Source organism: Poecilia mexicana, unplaced genomic scaffold, assembly GCF_051168715.1.
Source record: "Poecilia mexicana isolate PSO_F unplaced genomic scaffold, ASM5116871v1 scaffold_19, whole genome shotgun sequence".
In the NCBI taxonomy this organism is placed as follows: Eukaryota; Metazoa; Chordata; class Actinopteri; order Cyprinodontiformes; family Poeciliidae; genus Poecilia; species Poecilia mexicana.
Genome location: NW_028263388.1, coordinates 4,652,975 through 4,669,636, shown reverse-complemented (window position 1 = coordinate 4,669,636; position 16,662 = coordinate 4,652,975). Strand labels below are relative to the sequence as shown.

The window sequence follows — 16,662 nt, the reverse complement described above, 5'->3', positions numbered from 1 at the left end:
CTGAAAGAACAGTGAGGCATGGTTGAGGTAGCATCATGTTCTCAGCTTTTCTTCAGTTGAAACGAGATTTTTTTTCTAAATGGAATAAATTATAAACCACCTGAAATACCAACTAGGTTTGATCCCAAACTTTCAGTTGTCTACTTGGAAAAATGAAAATGGAATTCATTCTTTAGTGATATTGGCGGTTGAGGTGGATGTAAAATAAATAAATAAATAAAAATAAATCTGGCTTCACCAGAGGAAGCTTTAGAACTAAATCTGGCAGAAAAACAGAACTGTGGAAAACTGAGGCTCCCCACAACTGAGGTATTTTTCAGAATATTGACAAGTCGAGCTGTAGTATACTAAAGTTTCCTACCAAGTAAGACACTACAACGGAATCCTGAAATTCAATCAGAAAGTGCTTTATCAGATTATGCCACCAGGAACTAGCATGCCAAGGCTTCCACCCTCAACTGCCACCAATAAGCGGTGCTTCTTGTAGCTTCTTTGGGCTCACCCTTGAGACCCCGTGTCCTGGTCTCCCCTAACCCGCCATATCATTGGACTCTATGAGTCGCTTTCAGTCCAACCCTTCCCCTGAACCCAGTTTGCCATGGGAGACAGAAGACAAAGTTTCAGTCCACATGTCTTTCAGGATCATGGGGATAAACAAACCCTCCTCCACATTGAGGTCACGATTCAACCTGGTCAGCTTCTCTAGGTCTGAGGCCATAGGTGGACTGCCCCTTCTGGGTTGGAAGTAAATCTCTGATTAAAGCAAAGGAGTTTAGGTATCTAGGCAACTTGCTCAAGAGTAATAGTAATACAGAACAGGAAGTAGACAGATTGATTGGAGATTTGTCGGTAGCAAGTGGTGCTCCGGTCTGTTGTGACCAGTGGCGGACAAAATACTCAACTCAATTGCTTATTAAGATATTCTTATTCAACTACAAGTAAAAGTTGCTCAGTCAAAAGTTTCCTCAAGTACGGAAATAATGACTTTTAAAAATATAAAAGTATTCAAAAGTACAAGTTATATTTTCTGATATCAGAACGATGCTGTATTGTTTTCTGAGTGCTTTTACAGAACCTTGGAACTTGCTAAAACCACTCTGCTACACAAAGTCTACACCACCTGTGAAAACTTCAATATAAAAATGCAATAAAATCTATTAAAAAAAAAACAGATGAGAGATTCTTTATCTCCACAAACAGCAACACTGGCAGAAAAGCTTATGAAGCTAAGACACGTTCATGAGTGTGTTGGTTTCTCTGCTTGACTTCACCCAACTTCTTCCACTTCTGAATGGGCTTTTTGCATGTCAGCTTCCGCATTCGGGGAAAAGGGCTCGGTTGTTTCCGATCTATTGAAAATGGCATTTTACACTAGGTGCTTGCAGGGTTTGGCCGAGGTATGTACATCGATCCGAAGCCCTAACAAGTAAGATGGAGAACGGTTTAAAGATGTACGCCTCGTTATACATTCACTGACACGAAGGTGAGTTTTACTTTCTTTAACTTTGTGACTAACATAAACCTTAGCTTATGCTAGTAGGCAATATTCTCTGACATTGTTGTTGTATAAATGTGCTATTTGAGTATCTAAACATTCTAAAGGACAATGTTTTTACCTCATTTTCAAGTATACTGTGTGTGTTTATTGTCGTTAGTGTCTCACAAGAACGGTTCGGGCTTTTTACTTCCGAAGCATGACGAAGCACAACAAGCTAGTGATGGGCAAATGAAGCCTCATGAAGGAATGAACCTTTCCAGCCCTTTGCTTTGCAAAAAGGTTCATTACTTGATGCTTTGTTCATTGCTCACTAGTGACTACTGGTGAAACTGTAAAAGTCTTGTCACTCAGTTGGATCATACTTCCAAAAATTACTAAATGTAATATTGTCACAAAGTTTTCATCAAACTCATGTTTAGTAACAGGAGAATCAATGAAACCATATTCAATTGTCATATGTTTTAATTATTACAATTATTTGTAACCAATCTAATCCTGGTTTATGTTGAACGTTAGTGGTTGTGTTGGGTTTTCTTTTATCTCATAGATGGATTTGACAATAAAGACAATTGATGTTTTAATGTCTTGAGAGTGCAGTGTCTGTTGGGGCGTTCACTTTTTCTTGGATTTCTAATTGGCTCTGATCCCTCATATTTGGCTACATGTTGAATTTTAGTTGTGCAACAAGATTAAATCTGTTTCTGCTGTGCAAGACTGATATATCTTTGCTAATCAGACTACAAATAATAGTGGAACTTTGCAGAAGGTGAGAAATTGGGAGGTAGAGGGGTTAATTATTGTTATCTAATAAGAATTTTATTGTGAGGATCATCTCAAAGTATTTTCAGATGTCAGATTTTCCTCTTGCTGGCTCCATTTCAGACAATCAAGTTTATTTGTGTAGCACGTTTCAGCAACAATGCTGTTCAAAGAGATTTACATCATAAAATCACATAAAAATAGTTATTAAAAAAACAACATAATATACAATTGAGAAAACCAGTAACAAACATTACATTTTGATGAGTGCCATCAATATACATATGTTGGTCAATGTTCATTTTATTTGGCCACTGAAGACAAATATCATCCTCTGATGCGTGACCAAATGGACAACAACCCATGACACAGCAAGGCTCATCGCGCTTTTATTTTGAAAACCGACACGCAAAATGAAGCAGTCAAGTGACCCATGCAATGTGAGGCCTCGTTTGTTGCCAGTCACGTGGTTTTCAGCAAGACAACACATGCCTCGAAGCGGGGCTTCATCGGCCACGCCCCCTTTTTACTCGGTACAAGCCTCGAAGCCTGGATTCAGATAGCCCATCACTACAACAAGCCTCATAGCTTAACAGTAGCGCAGCTCTCGTGTCAGAGATATGGTTTAGCTGACTGTTCAGGTTCAGAGTTGTTGCTTTTAGAAAAATATGACCGTGTTGCTTAATGTCTCCGTGTTATTTCGTTTTATTACCTTTGTATGTTTCTTGTGAAGAGCTCAGATAGGACGGTGTTTACAGCAGTGTGTACAGGCGGATCAGTTGCTCGGCTGTCTGGCTCTGGTCTGCCCTCTGGTTCCCATTAACTCTTTTAGGCTGAATACAGAAGTGATTCCATGGAAATAACTCAGGGAGGCTCCTTTATTTACCATCCGTATCCCCCGGTAGTTTTAGGCTGAAGAAGCTGATCCGGATTGAAGTGAAGGCTGCAAACTTTGCTGTGCGGCGTTAGTTTTAACTGGTAGCAACAGATATTTACAAGCCACCGACTTCTTAATGGGCTCTTTGCACCTAAGGCGTTGACGTCACATCTCCAGGAGCTAATGCGGCTCACTTTTTTCCGCTTTGAGTTACCATGACTGGTAGAAAAGACTAAGTCGTATTTCAGATGCAAAAAAACAATACTATTAACATTGTTGTCTTCCTAATATAATGGGCTTTTAAGTTTTCGTTAATTTCCAAGCGATCCTGAATTAAGAAGATGGCTTGTAAATATCTGTCGCTACCAGCTAACGCCGCACAGCAAAGTTTGCAGCCTTCACTTCACTCCGGATCAGCCTAAAACTACCGGGGATACTGATGGTAAATAAAGGAGCCTCCCTGAGTTATTTCCATGGAATCACTTCTATATTCAGCCTGAAAGAGTTTATGGGAACGAGAGAGCAGACCAGAGCCAGACAGCCGAGCAACTGATCCGCCTGTACATACTGCTGTAAACACCGTCCTATCTGAGCTCTTCACAAGAAACATGCAAAGGTAATAAAACGAAATAACACGGAGACATTAAGCAACACGGTCATATTTTTCTAAAAGCAGCAACTTTGAAAATGAACAGCTGAACCAGATCTCTGACACCAGAGCTGCGCTACTGTTGTTGTGCTTCGTCTGGCTTCGGAAGTAAAAAGCCCGAACGTAACCTCCCCGTTAGTCTGTGACACTAACGACAATAAACACACATAATATACTTGAAAATAAGATAAATACATTGTCCGTTAGAATGTTTAGATACTTAAATAGCACATTTTACAAGAACAATGTCCGAGAATATTGCCTACTAACATAAGCTAACGTTAAAAAAGTTTAAGTAAAACTCACCTTCGTGTCAGTGAATGTATAACGAGGCGAACATCTTAAAACCTTTCTCCAGCTGACTTGTTGGGGCTTCGGATCGATGTACAAACCTTGGCCAAGCACTGCAAGCACCTAATGTAAATGATATTTGTATTGGATCGGAAACAATCGAGCCGCTTTACCCCGAACGCGGAAGCTGAGGTGCAAAGAGCCCATTCAGGATCGGTTGGAAATTAATGAAAGCTTAAAAGCCCATTATATTAGGAAGAGAACAATGTTCATAGTATTGCTTTTTTTTGCGTCTGAAATATGACTTTGTCTTTTCTAGCTATCATAGTAACTCAAAGCGGAAACAAGTGAGCCGTCACATCCGCATCATGAAGATATGACGTCAACACCGTACGTGCAAAGAGCCCATTCTGTTTGAACCAAAGGCGGAGGTGAGCTCGCGACACTTTAGGAAGATGACGACTCCAAATCCCAGCTGTGAGCGGCGACTGTGATTGGTTCCCCTTCTTGTGAGGGTGTGGCCAATTGCATTTAAGTAAAGAAAAGCATTAACAGCGGACTGCAAAACTTGGCTTAGCATAGCCAAAGGGCAGTGGTGGGAAGTAACGAAGTACAAGTACTTCATTACTGTACTTAAGTACAATTTTCGTGTATCTGTACTTTACTTAAGTAAATTTAATAATGGGTACTTTCTACTTTTACTCCACTACATTTGACAGTAAGTATCTGTACTTTCTACTTCACTACATTTCTACAAAACTGTTGCGTTACTCGTTACATCCAAGTCGCATTGCTCTTTTTGTCCGTTAAAATGTGAAGTTCAGGGTCTTAAGGTGGCGCCGTAAAATCCAAGCAATAACGTGACTTAGTGTCTGTTGTCACCCATCGCCTCTCCCTTTACTCGCACGCGGAGCTCCAGACATGCGCAGTGGCTTCCTCTGAGCGGGAGAAGATGTCTGTCTAATCGTCAGTAATATAATAGCGCTGCATAAACCATAAGATATGGCGACATGTAAAATCAGCAGCGCTTCGCTTTCACAGACAGTGGGGACTTAGTCCAACTTTTAGCATCACTTCGAAGGAAAGCTTAATGAAAGGTAAGATCTGTGGACGTGATGCTAGCAAAGCTAGCTGTACAGAGATACATATGTTGCATCTGCGATGAAAAAAAGTTGTCACTCATGCGCTGAATTATTGTGTGGAGGTGTTGACTGAGGTAAATATGGAACAACGCTGTGACCAAAATCTGCATTGATATGACATTAAGGAACTATCCGATTCTTCTGGATGGATCTTTACTGATTAAATTTATTTCAGCTCTAAGTATTTAATATCTAGGTGTTTTATGGGAATGTGGATATTTCAGATCAATTTGAGAACTAATTTTGATAGGTAAAACTTAATTTTTTGTGTCACGTAGCGCGGGGTACTGGTCTTGACTTGGTCTTGGGTAGGTGGTCTTGACTACAACTCTGCTACGTGGCTCCTTGGTTGCATGTCCTCCCTGTCCACCTTCTTTCCATCCCCTTTCTGTTGGATTTCCTTAAAAATAAATGTCACTGGTGGCAAAAAAAAGTGAAGTTCATGCTAAGTTAGGACAGGTGACAAGATGTTTCCATCCCTGAAATTATGATGCATAGAATCACATATCTAAGTCTAAACTATGTTACAGAGTAAACATAATAAAAACATGCTTTATCTGTGGCATTGTTCATTAAAATGGCACATTTCTAATGTATTCAAATTAAATATGATCTGTTCACTTAATGATATTGTATTAGGGATTAGGTAATGCATTCAGCAAGTACTTTTACTTTTAATACTTAAGTATTTTTAAATTCCAGTACTTTTTTACTTTTACTTAAGTACAAATGTTAATGTGGTAGTTTTACTTTTACTTGAGTAAATTTTTGTCTGTGTATTTGTACTTTTACTTAAGTAAATTTTTTGAGTACTTTCTCCACCACTGCCAAAGGGCTTAGCATAGCGACAAGCTTCTAGAGATGTCAAAAGTACACTGTTTGTACAGATAGCTTGGATAAGCAGAAGGCTTATCAAAGATCACTTTTAAATAAACGGATATGGCGCTTTAACAAAGTATTAATTTAAGGGTGTGCACAGTTAGAAAAGCCGAGTGAATCATCTTATTTTTTATTTATTTATTTTTAGCAATGTATTTATCAAATGAATTGTACAATATATGGGTCATATTTATATGTAGGCATTTAACTGCCAGAACTAGGCTGGAGCAGTAACATTCACATAATGACACATAAAACCTAGTATAGTGAGAAAGTTTCTAATTTTTGTATATAAAATACGCTCCTCTGACAGTTTACGACTTCTTAAAAAGCATAAAGGGTTCCCTCTGAATCCTTCTTCTCTCTGTTTCTTCTAGATGATATTTAACCATCCCAAGGGGTATTTACTGTGAACACCTTTCTTTTTTAGACTAGAAGATATGAGATTTATATCAAAATCAACATAAGATTTATATCTCATTAAAATGAGAATGATTTCTTGTTTTGAACCTCAAGATGCTGCTCCCAAATTTATTCCCATCTCTGGCAGTTAGACATTAAAGGTGAAAAATTAATTCAGAAATTATATCGTAATCTAACTTTTCCAAGGGACATTTTATCACAGATAAAGACCATTGTCTGTTTGTCCAGTGCTGCAGTTGAAATTCATGGTTCCAGTGTTGGTCAACAGTTTCATTTGGAAAAATGAGAGTAAAGGCCAGAAACGTGCTTTCATTCAGTCAATTTAACTTGTTATGTACAATTTCATCCACACTCTTACAATCAAATAGCATTTCCAGTGTTCAGACTCCCTGTTTGAGATGCTTAAGATATCAACATTGCATCTGTTTATTGTGTTAGCTCAGCATGGTGCAATAAATTAACAATCAAGTGTAATCTGCCGATTTGGTGAAACCTGATGTGGAAATTATGAGGGACAATTAAAATGTGAGTGATATAAGCAATATAAAACCAGAAATATAACAAAAATTATCCTGCATCTGAGGATTATCAGACTTTGTGATGCTTTTCCAACATTGACATTCAAGCAAAGACAGTCAACAACTCATAACGGAGTGGATGTTGTCAAAATATAAAATCTAGACCTCCAAGACCTGTTTGGAGATTATATAAAAGAAAACAATAACAATGCACAAAAGTACGGAGCCTCCTAAGGGACATAAGGGAAGTTTTTTCTTATGTGTTACCTCGTAAAAATATTGCATTCCCTCAGATTGTGTGTTCCCTCACAATAAATACACCCAATTTAAATTTGTATAAAAGAACACCTTTAAAGATCCTGAGTGAAAACAAATGTATATGTTCTAAACTCTTTGGTGTAAAAAACTCGTTGAAAATTGATCTAAAATCAAGAACTGCACATGAAAACGACTATCAGATGCTGGTAACACCCTGTGAAAATAACTCAAAATTAGTCCAAATAGTCTGGATGTATTTTTTTTCTTTCCATCATGATAGAAAGTTTCTGTTTTAGAGTAAGAATGGAAACCTGGTGCATTAATCTGAAAAAGAAAAAAAAAGATATAAAATTTTAGATAATTAATTTCAGTATTCAGGATCCCTCATGATCTGACTACTAAATATACTAAAAACTTAATGTGTGTGACACAAGGTAACACAAAAGAAAACATTTCCCCTCATGTCCTTTAGGGGGCTCCACACAAAGAGATGTTGAGAGACTGAGCAAAAAAAAGAAAAAGAAAAACATTTAAAAAAGATGACAAGTTACATGCAGATTTAACACATTAATACCTAAAACCATAACAAAAGTTTACCTCTGGATGCAACATGGATTTCAGTGTACAACACTGCATTGAACAAAAAATACAAATTACAATCTCTCCAAATGTTCAGCATATTGCACAGAAAAAGTTCAGAAAATGGAATACTAATTGAAAAAAAAAACAACAAAACAAAACAGGAAATGCGTCATCCACAGTAGGTCCATGCACTTAAGTCCCTGCAGCCGAGTCAGGCCCAGTCTGGCCCAGTCAGGCCCAGTAAGGCCCAGTGTTCTCTGTGGCAGTGAGGGGTTCAAAGGCATCAGTAGTAGCAATGCTGCGTTTCTGTCCAGCTGGTCATCCAGTACTTTTTCTGTGGCTCCTCTGGCTGAAATCCCGGATTGAACTGATAGCGTTCAGCTCTGCGAATTCTCACGCCACGGTGCTTTGGCATTACCCGGTAGTAGATGGCTCGCTTGAAGAACCCAAGCTAGCAAGACGGAGGAAAAGCAGCAGAAATATAAATACACTTAGAAAAGGCTGTAAAGGTGAGCAGAAACGACAGGAGAGACAGGATTAACGACAGGGGAGATTACGGATTACATGGCTGCAGAGAAACAGCTTGTTAGCAGCGACGGCCTGCTAGAGAAGAAGGAGAGAAAAGAGAAGAACAGAACCCAAAGAGTCAAGAGGGAAGTCTATTTAATCTGCCTGAAAGAAAGTTGGAAGATTTAGTAGTTAGAATATTAGAAGCTGAGGGGACAGACAGCCCAGTGGGGAAAGGAGCCTCACCTGAGATTATTAGAACTACAGTGCCTTGCAAATGTATTCACAACTCAAAACCTTAAAACCACAAACATGTCTTGTTCAGATTTGTTATTACCAACACACAGGGGCAAATAATTGAGAAGTGAAAGGGAAATAATTCATGGTGTTCAATAATTATATCTTCTATTTTTGTAAATTACAAATCCAAAAGGTATGTTGCCAATTGGTAGTCTGTCAACTTTACTCTATTATCCCTAAATGAGAACCAGTGAAGATTGGAGTTGTTCTGGCATGCAGTGTTTTCCCCAGAAAACTTGCTAAGTTTTTAATATTATTAGTTTTTAATTATTAAAGCACCAATACAGTCCCAGGATTTGCAGAGGTTAGCAACCAGAAACACCTGCAAAAAGCTGAAATCTGTGAGGACCTGAGACTAATTTACCCCCAAGTTAAATTGTCACCATGTCTGGTGAAGTTAAAGCACCAGACATGCCTTAACATGCATTAATAAAGCGAAAACCGTCTTAGCATCACAGCAGATGCTAACATCCTCCTCTCTCCGCTCTCTCTGGTTCAACCAATCAGTGACCAGGCTACTCAAGCTGGAGTTGAAGAGAAGATGGATGGATGGAGCTGTTAGAGGGGTCGAAAGACCAAAAGTGAAGACTCACCTTGCAGCAAGTCTGAACATACAGTCAAGAGCTGGATGGGAGTGGTTCAAATCAAAGCCTACTCATGAATGGCATAGTCAAAGTCCAGGCCTAAATCAATTTGAGAATCTATTGGAAGAATTGAAAATTGATCATATTTTTCCTTTCACCTCACAATTTTACTCAACTTTCAGTTGGTTTATTAATTCTAAAATTCCAAAACATTGAATTTTGTGGTTGTTGTTTACCAAAATGTAAAAAAAAAAAAAAAAAAAAAAAAAAAAAAAAAAAAGAGGTTTTATTCTGTCTGCCCGGCACTGTAACAAAGAAAGATCAGTTCTAAGGGGTGTCTTTACCCAAAGGCCCCATTGGTGAGTGCTGTCGGGAAAACACATGGAGGCCTTAGTAGTCCTCAATCATCTTTTCTGTCTCTGAGGGCTGGATCTTCATCTCAGCCTTCTGGGCTTTGGCCTCATACATCTCCCTCCTGCTAGCCCTCTGGAAGAACCCACACTGTTTGGGGGGTAAATTGGGGGCAGTGGTTACAGGAGCAAGGTTAGAACAATAATCAGTCAAATGAATCTGTTACGTTTGGTAATCCATTTGGTCAGAACTCATTTCCAGTGAACTGTTCGCTTCTCAATGAAATACCAGAGAACATAAGAACGTCTGAGTCTAAAACATCGTTTTCTACTGACTTAAAAGTATGGCTGCTAAATAATCACTCATCATGTGATTCTTATGACTAATTAGACTTCAGATTTTGTTGTCACTGCACAAAGACACAACAGTGAACATGTGAATGAAATGTCGTTGCTTGGCTACCGGAGTACACAGAAAAAAAATAATACAGAAAAACTAGAAGTGTGCCTATAAATAGGTATAGATACATAAAAGCTTTACTGGTGCAGGTAAGAGAAAAAATGAATTAATAATCTGGTATATTATGTGATGTGCTTTGTCCCTTTTGAAATAAATGGGCAACAACAATAGTATCGGATATCAAAACATAACATGGAACTTTGTAGAGTGTCATTTAAAACCCAGAGTCGTCTCACCTTCCACATGATAAGGATGATGATTCCTAGAAGCAAAAGTCCTGCTACAGCTGCAGAAATTATGATCCACAGCGGGAGCTCGTAGGGTATCTCCACACTTTCCTCTGGCTCTATATACACTGTGAGCTACAAGAAATGATACAAGCAACCAAAGTTAATCTGTGCTAAAACTTCTGTAATCGACAGTGTCATTGTCGATGACACTGACACTGATGACACGTACAGGCAGATCGAGAGCGTCCATCTTGATGGTTGGTTTATCCGTGATGAGCTTCAGTGTAGCACGAACTTTGACTCGAACGCTCAGAGCGTTGGGATAGTCCTGCAATTGCAAAAAAAAACAAAAAAAACAACAATCTCTAAACATCAAAGATGTAGCATGTGGAAAGGTTTGGGCGAATCTGGCCGGGTGAGCGGACCTCCAGCATGGTGCTGTTCCACAAGCGAGAGCGGACACGAATCTTAGCCGTCCTGGACATGTTGAGGAGAGGGCAGGTGAACTTCACGCATCTCGCCGTCCCCACAGAGCAGTCCTTCAGGACAGAGGGAGGACAAAGCTTTTTCACAACAACACAAACATATCGACATATTTTTTAAATGCAGAATTTAATTAGAATCATTCAAAACTTTTGATTTTCAGTACAAAAACTGAAACTCTAAGATGATATTTTTTTTTGCTTTTTATACAAAGTAATATTTTTACTTTATGCTAATGAGAAATATAATAATATTGAGGGACAATTGCTAAATTAAAGGTTGTGTTTTTGTGGCCCTCTAGAGTCTAGAGAAAGACATAGACAGCTGCGGTGGGCCGGGTTTGGGCCTCAAGTTGGACATGTGTCATACAAGTCGGTCTGTTGAGATCATGGGCCCTGGGGACTTTCAGCACGTCAGATTCAAGCAAGGTTGAGGACACCATTGTCAACATATTATTATCTGCATCAGACTATGCTGAGTAAGGTATTTTGCAGATCGGACAGACTCTGGAACATCATGTGGTGCCTCTGCGCGTGAGAGGGAAGTGTTAAGTGTTCGCAAACATCCAGGTCGACATCTGCACCGACTTTGAAATTGATAAAAACACATTGGATCAGCACCAACAGACAAGATGACTCCCTGTAAGTGGAATTTTGGAAAATAAGTTCTGCTTCTTTGTTTGTAAAACCCAAGAAATGTATTTTCCAGCTGTAGCCATAATTGTGAGAGGCTCATTATGTTTTCACCCCACTGGAACTTAGAGAGGGTTAGATAAGGGTCCTTATCTCTTTCAGGGTTTAAAAGGTTTTGAAGGTCCCAGCCAGAAACGTTGGATCCCAGAAACTTTGTGATAGCCGAAGTAAAGTGACTCTCCTGCTGTGTTTTTATTACAGACGTGCGCAAAACTTTTTCTATATTCTGTTAATGTCAATAAAGCACAATTTCACAATTGCTGCGTTTCCAATCAACAAGAAACGCAATTAAAAATCACACATGAATAAGTTTGTTCACGTGTCATTAACAAACGTTAATTTTCTGTCATCTTTTTCTTTGTGGTTTGCCCCAGTATTAACGTCCGGTTGTTGATCATGTGACTTGTGTGCAGAAAAAGTGTTTCCATTGCAACTTTGATACAAATTTGATTGGGTGATAGGTGATGAGCGCTAGCACCATGGCTGAAATATGAATATATCTCATGTAACTGCTTACATCCATCACTGATATGATTTTTGATGACTGTTCACATGAACAAACTTATTCACGTGATTTTGCTCGTGTTTCTTATTTAATGGAAACACAGCGATTGTGACAGCCATTTACACACATTTGTAGGCGCAGCTAGTGTCTTTTATACTTGGCTTCTGTCTCCCCATGAGTCGGTTCAGAGTCTTCATTAGAAGAATGAACAGCTGAGTGTTCATTTGCATACTTTGAGTATCACCATCTGTTCTGTTAAAGTCTGGATGAAATGAATTTTTATTGCCTGTATAATTTAAAGACACCCATTCTGAAAGGCCAAGCTACCCAAATGACAATAAAACGCTACATTGCCTCTAATAAATTAATTGTGTTTATTTAAGTTTTTTAATATATTCTCTGTTCTTAAGAATCTGTTGAATAGATGAGGGTAAATAAAGAGACCTGCCACCGATAGCTTACCAAAACGTAGCTTTTCCGAGAGGGGTGCAGGGTGATTGCCGCCTGTGGCTCAACGACTTGGAGTTGAATCTTTTCTTCCATGTCGTTTTCGTCAGTCTGCCGTTTGGACCTGGCCTGGCTGGGTCGGCTCTCTGACAACTGGAAGTCGTTTCAGGGAGAAGGGTGGATGAAAGAAAGGAGGAAGTTCAGAGACATTACATCAGAGTGCTGCTGGTAATTACTGGTGCTGATAAAAACATGACCATTCATGACAATTCATCTCAGAATAGCAGCATCATTTCCACTGCCTATATGTAGGCTGCAGACACTGTGAGCTTCTATTTGGGGATTTCTGAGGTCAGTATGTGGTGACACAGTTTGTGTTTTTTTTTCCCCTGAGAGTATTTCTGAACATAGGTTTGGCTCTGAGACCATTTTAACACCACTCACCACTAACATTTAGACTTCTTCAGTTCACTGCAGTTCTAAAAACATTGTTGTGTATGAGTGGGCAGAGGCATGTAGGCTAAATTTAACTGGAGGTCTTAAGCTAGTTCAACACAACTTCATCTTATGTACTTTTTAGCTACATATAAGAGATGAAAATAAAAACATATTTTGAAGACAAAAATAAACTTTTCATTTTCTTCTATAGCACCATTTTATTAGCCTCATTGCATTATATTTAAGTGCAAAGACCAAAAGTTAGCATGCTGAAGGGAGAACCATGCTAATATCAGTGTGGTTGTAACATTTGGAAATTAGCATGGTGGTGATAGCATGGTGGAGGACGTTTAGGACTAGGGGACCCCATCAAATCTTACAGGGGAAGAATATGAGCAGTAGTGCTGTTTGTGCCAGGTGGGTGGATTTCCTTATAGATCTTCATTATTTTTATTTTGTAGCTTTGAGGTTTTCTTTAAGTCTGTTTGTTGCGCACGTTAATGATTTGTGTTTTCCTACCGGTTGCACCAATCTGTCATGCCTTCTCGGTTTCCCCCCAAAAAAAAATTCCTCTGTACATTTGAGTCAGCATGGTGCTTATGTTTGAATTTTTCACTAAAACATTTTTAAAATGTTGTGAAAACTATCAACAGTTAGCTGAAACTATTATTTATGTAACTGTCTATGATGACAGGTGCCCCTTAGCTTTATACCAAAGTCTTTCCAGGTTCTGCATCTCTTACTCCCTTCTTTTTCTGTATGTTTCCTGCCTGAACACGGTAAATAAAGGCCACAAAGTTCTCACAAACACATCCAACAAACAATATTCCTGTGTAATCCGCTAATAACCACTTGTCTTTTATGGGAAGATATTTTTGTGGATTGGGTAAGTTAGTGAGGAAGAGGACCGCTGGGATCACTTTGCATAACAACAACCTGTGAAAATGTGCTTTGAGAAGCCAAAAATGATTTTATTTATTTTGGTACTAAAAATATAATTTTGGTTACTTTTCTTAGCTGTCACCAGAAGATCAGTCAAAACTCAAAAGATATCAACAGATTCATGAAATTACTCAGCATTTAAACCAAAGCCATAACAGAACCTTACAGTCAGGTTAAGCGGATTGATTACTCCGGCGGGGATGCAGTCCATTTCTGATTCTCCATTAACAACAATCTTTGTCAGGTACAGCAGCCACTTCCCATTGGATACTTCAAAAGGCCAATCAAACTCTACGGCGAGGGTCCCCATATCTCCCAGGGGCTCGTCATGCATATCCACCTGGTGGCAAAAGTTTCCAGGATTACAAAAACAATATTCAAGACATCAAGCAGATGCAGTTTTGCTAAAGAAAGAAGAGTTAAGCGCTGAAGCATCCACCCCTGGACATGCTTACACCACAAGACAAGGCTCAATTAAAGTTCTCTTTCCCACATAATATAAATTTATTTTTTTACTTCAAAGTCAGGGTGTGGATGAGGAAACTGTGGGTGAAAAGCATACATATTATGGATTAAATATACAGTTGAGGAGGTGACTCACATTCAAGCTGAACTCCAGCAGACTGCCAACATCACTGGTGTTGTGCATAGCATACTCTCCCTTCACTGTCCCTCCAAATTTAGTTTTCTCTTCAAAGTCCTCCCTGAACAAGTCAAAGAAGAATTTTACACAGTGTACAGGGTGTGTTGTTAACTACAGTTTCTTTGGTCAGCTCTGTACTGTAAATTACCTTTAACCTTTTGACACTACAACCAGAAACTACAGTACAAAATTCACGCCAGATTATTATTTACAAAAGACCTTTGAAAGCCGTTGGTCATTTTTCATTACTGAACAATGACCTACAGCCTTTTTCTTGGTCTGTAGTTATCAAATCCCAACAAAATACTTTTAAGTTTGTGGTTGTGATGTGATAAAATGTTGAAAGGTTAACAGCATATTTATAGCTTTGCAACTAAGGCACTGTTTATGCACATAACGAGCCGTTAGGAGACCACACTCACGGGTAAAAGGAGGGTTTAATGATGCTTTCAATCTGCAGGGCTGCCACGGTCGGCCTCAGGTCACTCTGCTCACTAAGACTGAACAGATCAACGGCATTACAACACAAAGGAACTAGAATCAGAAGCAGCTACTGAAGACCATGAGCGTCTTACAGATCCCTGTTAGCCTTCAGTGAACACCAGAGCATTAAGATGCTGCTGCATTGAGACCTTACGTTGATAGCATCAGTTGAATCTCTATGGCTGTCGTGTACAGATCGATGCCCGAAGTCTCAAATAAAAGCTGCAGCGACACCTGAAATGACAGAAAATATATTAGATGTGCTGCAAAAAGGGCTTACCTCCTGAAAAGATTTCTTCAGATTTAGCAGTTTTGTCTCATTTTAACCGCAGAGGTTAATGTTGGACCAAAAATCAAACTTTGACTTAGTTTGTTTTTATTAATTTTATGCCTTTCAAATGGGATGATTGATTGTGTGTTTTGGGTAATAGTTCTTACTTTTATCCAAAATAGTAAGCTTGCCACTTTAACCTCAAGCAGGCAGTATTATGGAAAACCATCTTTTTGCATCATGTTATGTTATCCCCTCATCCTCATACCAACTGCACTGTAAAACTCTTAGGAGTCCTCAACTGAGGTAAGTGAGGCCTGCAGAAAGGCTATTATAGTTAACTAAAACAGTCAAAATAACACAAACTGAAATTGAGAAGACATTTTCATTTACTGAAATAAATAAATAAATAAAAATGGTAATTAATGGGGAATTACTATGATTGCGTGTTTATAGAACTAAAACACTGAAATTATTGATCTAATATCCTTCGATTTTGTGTTTATGAGTCTATTTATTGGCCTTTTAAATCAATGTGAAATCCTTTTTTTCCACCCACACAAACAGCTGTTATTACAAATTACAGTACTCATCTATACTCCTCCTGGCAGCTACTAGCAATGAAACTCAAGAATCACTTGTGGCACAACAATAACTGAATACATGTTTTTGAAAATGTTAAATTCTGTTGAATTCTCTGTTGAATTCTCATTGCCCAATTGATGTATAGATAACCACAATACAATACTTTGATCTGTTTGAATTCTACATCTAAATTGATGAAAAGTATGAAAAAACTAAAACTACAACTAATATAAACTAAATGTTTAACTAACAGTAAATAACAAAAACTAGCTAAATTGATCTAAAAACTAAATAAAATGAATTAGACAAACAAAAAGTCACATCAAAACAAAACCAAACTATAATGGAAAACCGAAAACTATCATAACCCTGGACTGCAGTGCTTTAGATGTGGCTCTGGGTGTTTTGTGACCTCCTGATTGATTGGAGTAATGTTGGTATGGAGGCTGTTCTTCAGAAGGTTCAACATTGTTCCATGTTTTCTTCATTTATGGATGATTTCTGTTTCCTGCTGCAGCCCCAAAGCCTCAGAAGCGCCTCTGTAACCCTTCTCACACTGATAGATGGCAGGGACTTTGTTTTTCATCTCTTCTTAAATGTCTCTAGTTCAGACAATGACAGGTTACTTTTTGAGAGCTTTTAAACGATGTCAGGAAGGTTTTATTTAGGTAATCTCTTTGTTACTGGCCAGTGAAACTGAACAAAAAGTAAGGACAGGGGACAATTACTTCTTCCTGTATGTCCAGGATGATATGGACTTCAATTAATGATTTATTTTTGTTTAACTGTATAAAATGTTTAAATGTGACAAAAAGTGAAAATGAGATACTGTCAGACTAACTTTGCTTACTAGAAACTTAGTCTGA

General features: G+C 38.5%; 1 protein-coding gene across 1 annotated transcript in view; it reads right to left on the bottom strand.

Moving 5' to 3' along the window:
- Nucleotides 1-8,205: 8,205 nt before the first annotated feature.
- The window catches only part of itga3b (integrin, alpha 3b), a 46,430-nt gene continuing 37,973 nt past the window's right edge, over nucleotides 8,206-16,662 (bottom strand). Inside the window, exons 17-26 of the mRNA XM_014990851.2 lie at nucleotides 15,095-15,174; nucleotides 14,880-14,957; nucleotides 14,416-14,518; nucleotides 13,981-14,154; nucleotides 12,450-12,587; nucleotides 10,733-10,846; nucleotides 10,537-10,635; nucleotides 10,314-10,439; nucleotides 9,612-9,768; nucleotides 8,206-8,327 (exon numbers count right to left, since the gene is read on the bottom strand). Coding sequence (XP_014846337.2) covers nucleotides 9,658-9,768; nucleotides 10,314-10,439; nucleotides 10,537-10,635; nucleotides 10,733-10,846; nucleotides 12,450-12,587; nucleotides 13,981-14,154; nucleotides 14,416-14,518; nucleotides 14,880-14,957; nucleotides 15,095-15,174 — 1,023 coding nt within the window. The 3' untranslated portion in view covers nucleotides 8,206-8,327; nucleotides 9,612-9,657. The remainder of the gene's footprint in view (nucleotides 8,328-9,611; nucleotides 9,769-10,313; nucleotides 10,440-10,536; nucleotides 10,636-10,732; nucleotides 10,847-12,449; nucleotides 12,588-13,980; nucleotides 14,155-14,415; nucleotides 14,519-14,879; nucleotides 14,958-15,094; nucleotides 15,175-16,662) is intronic.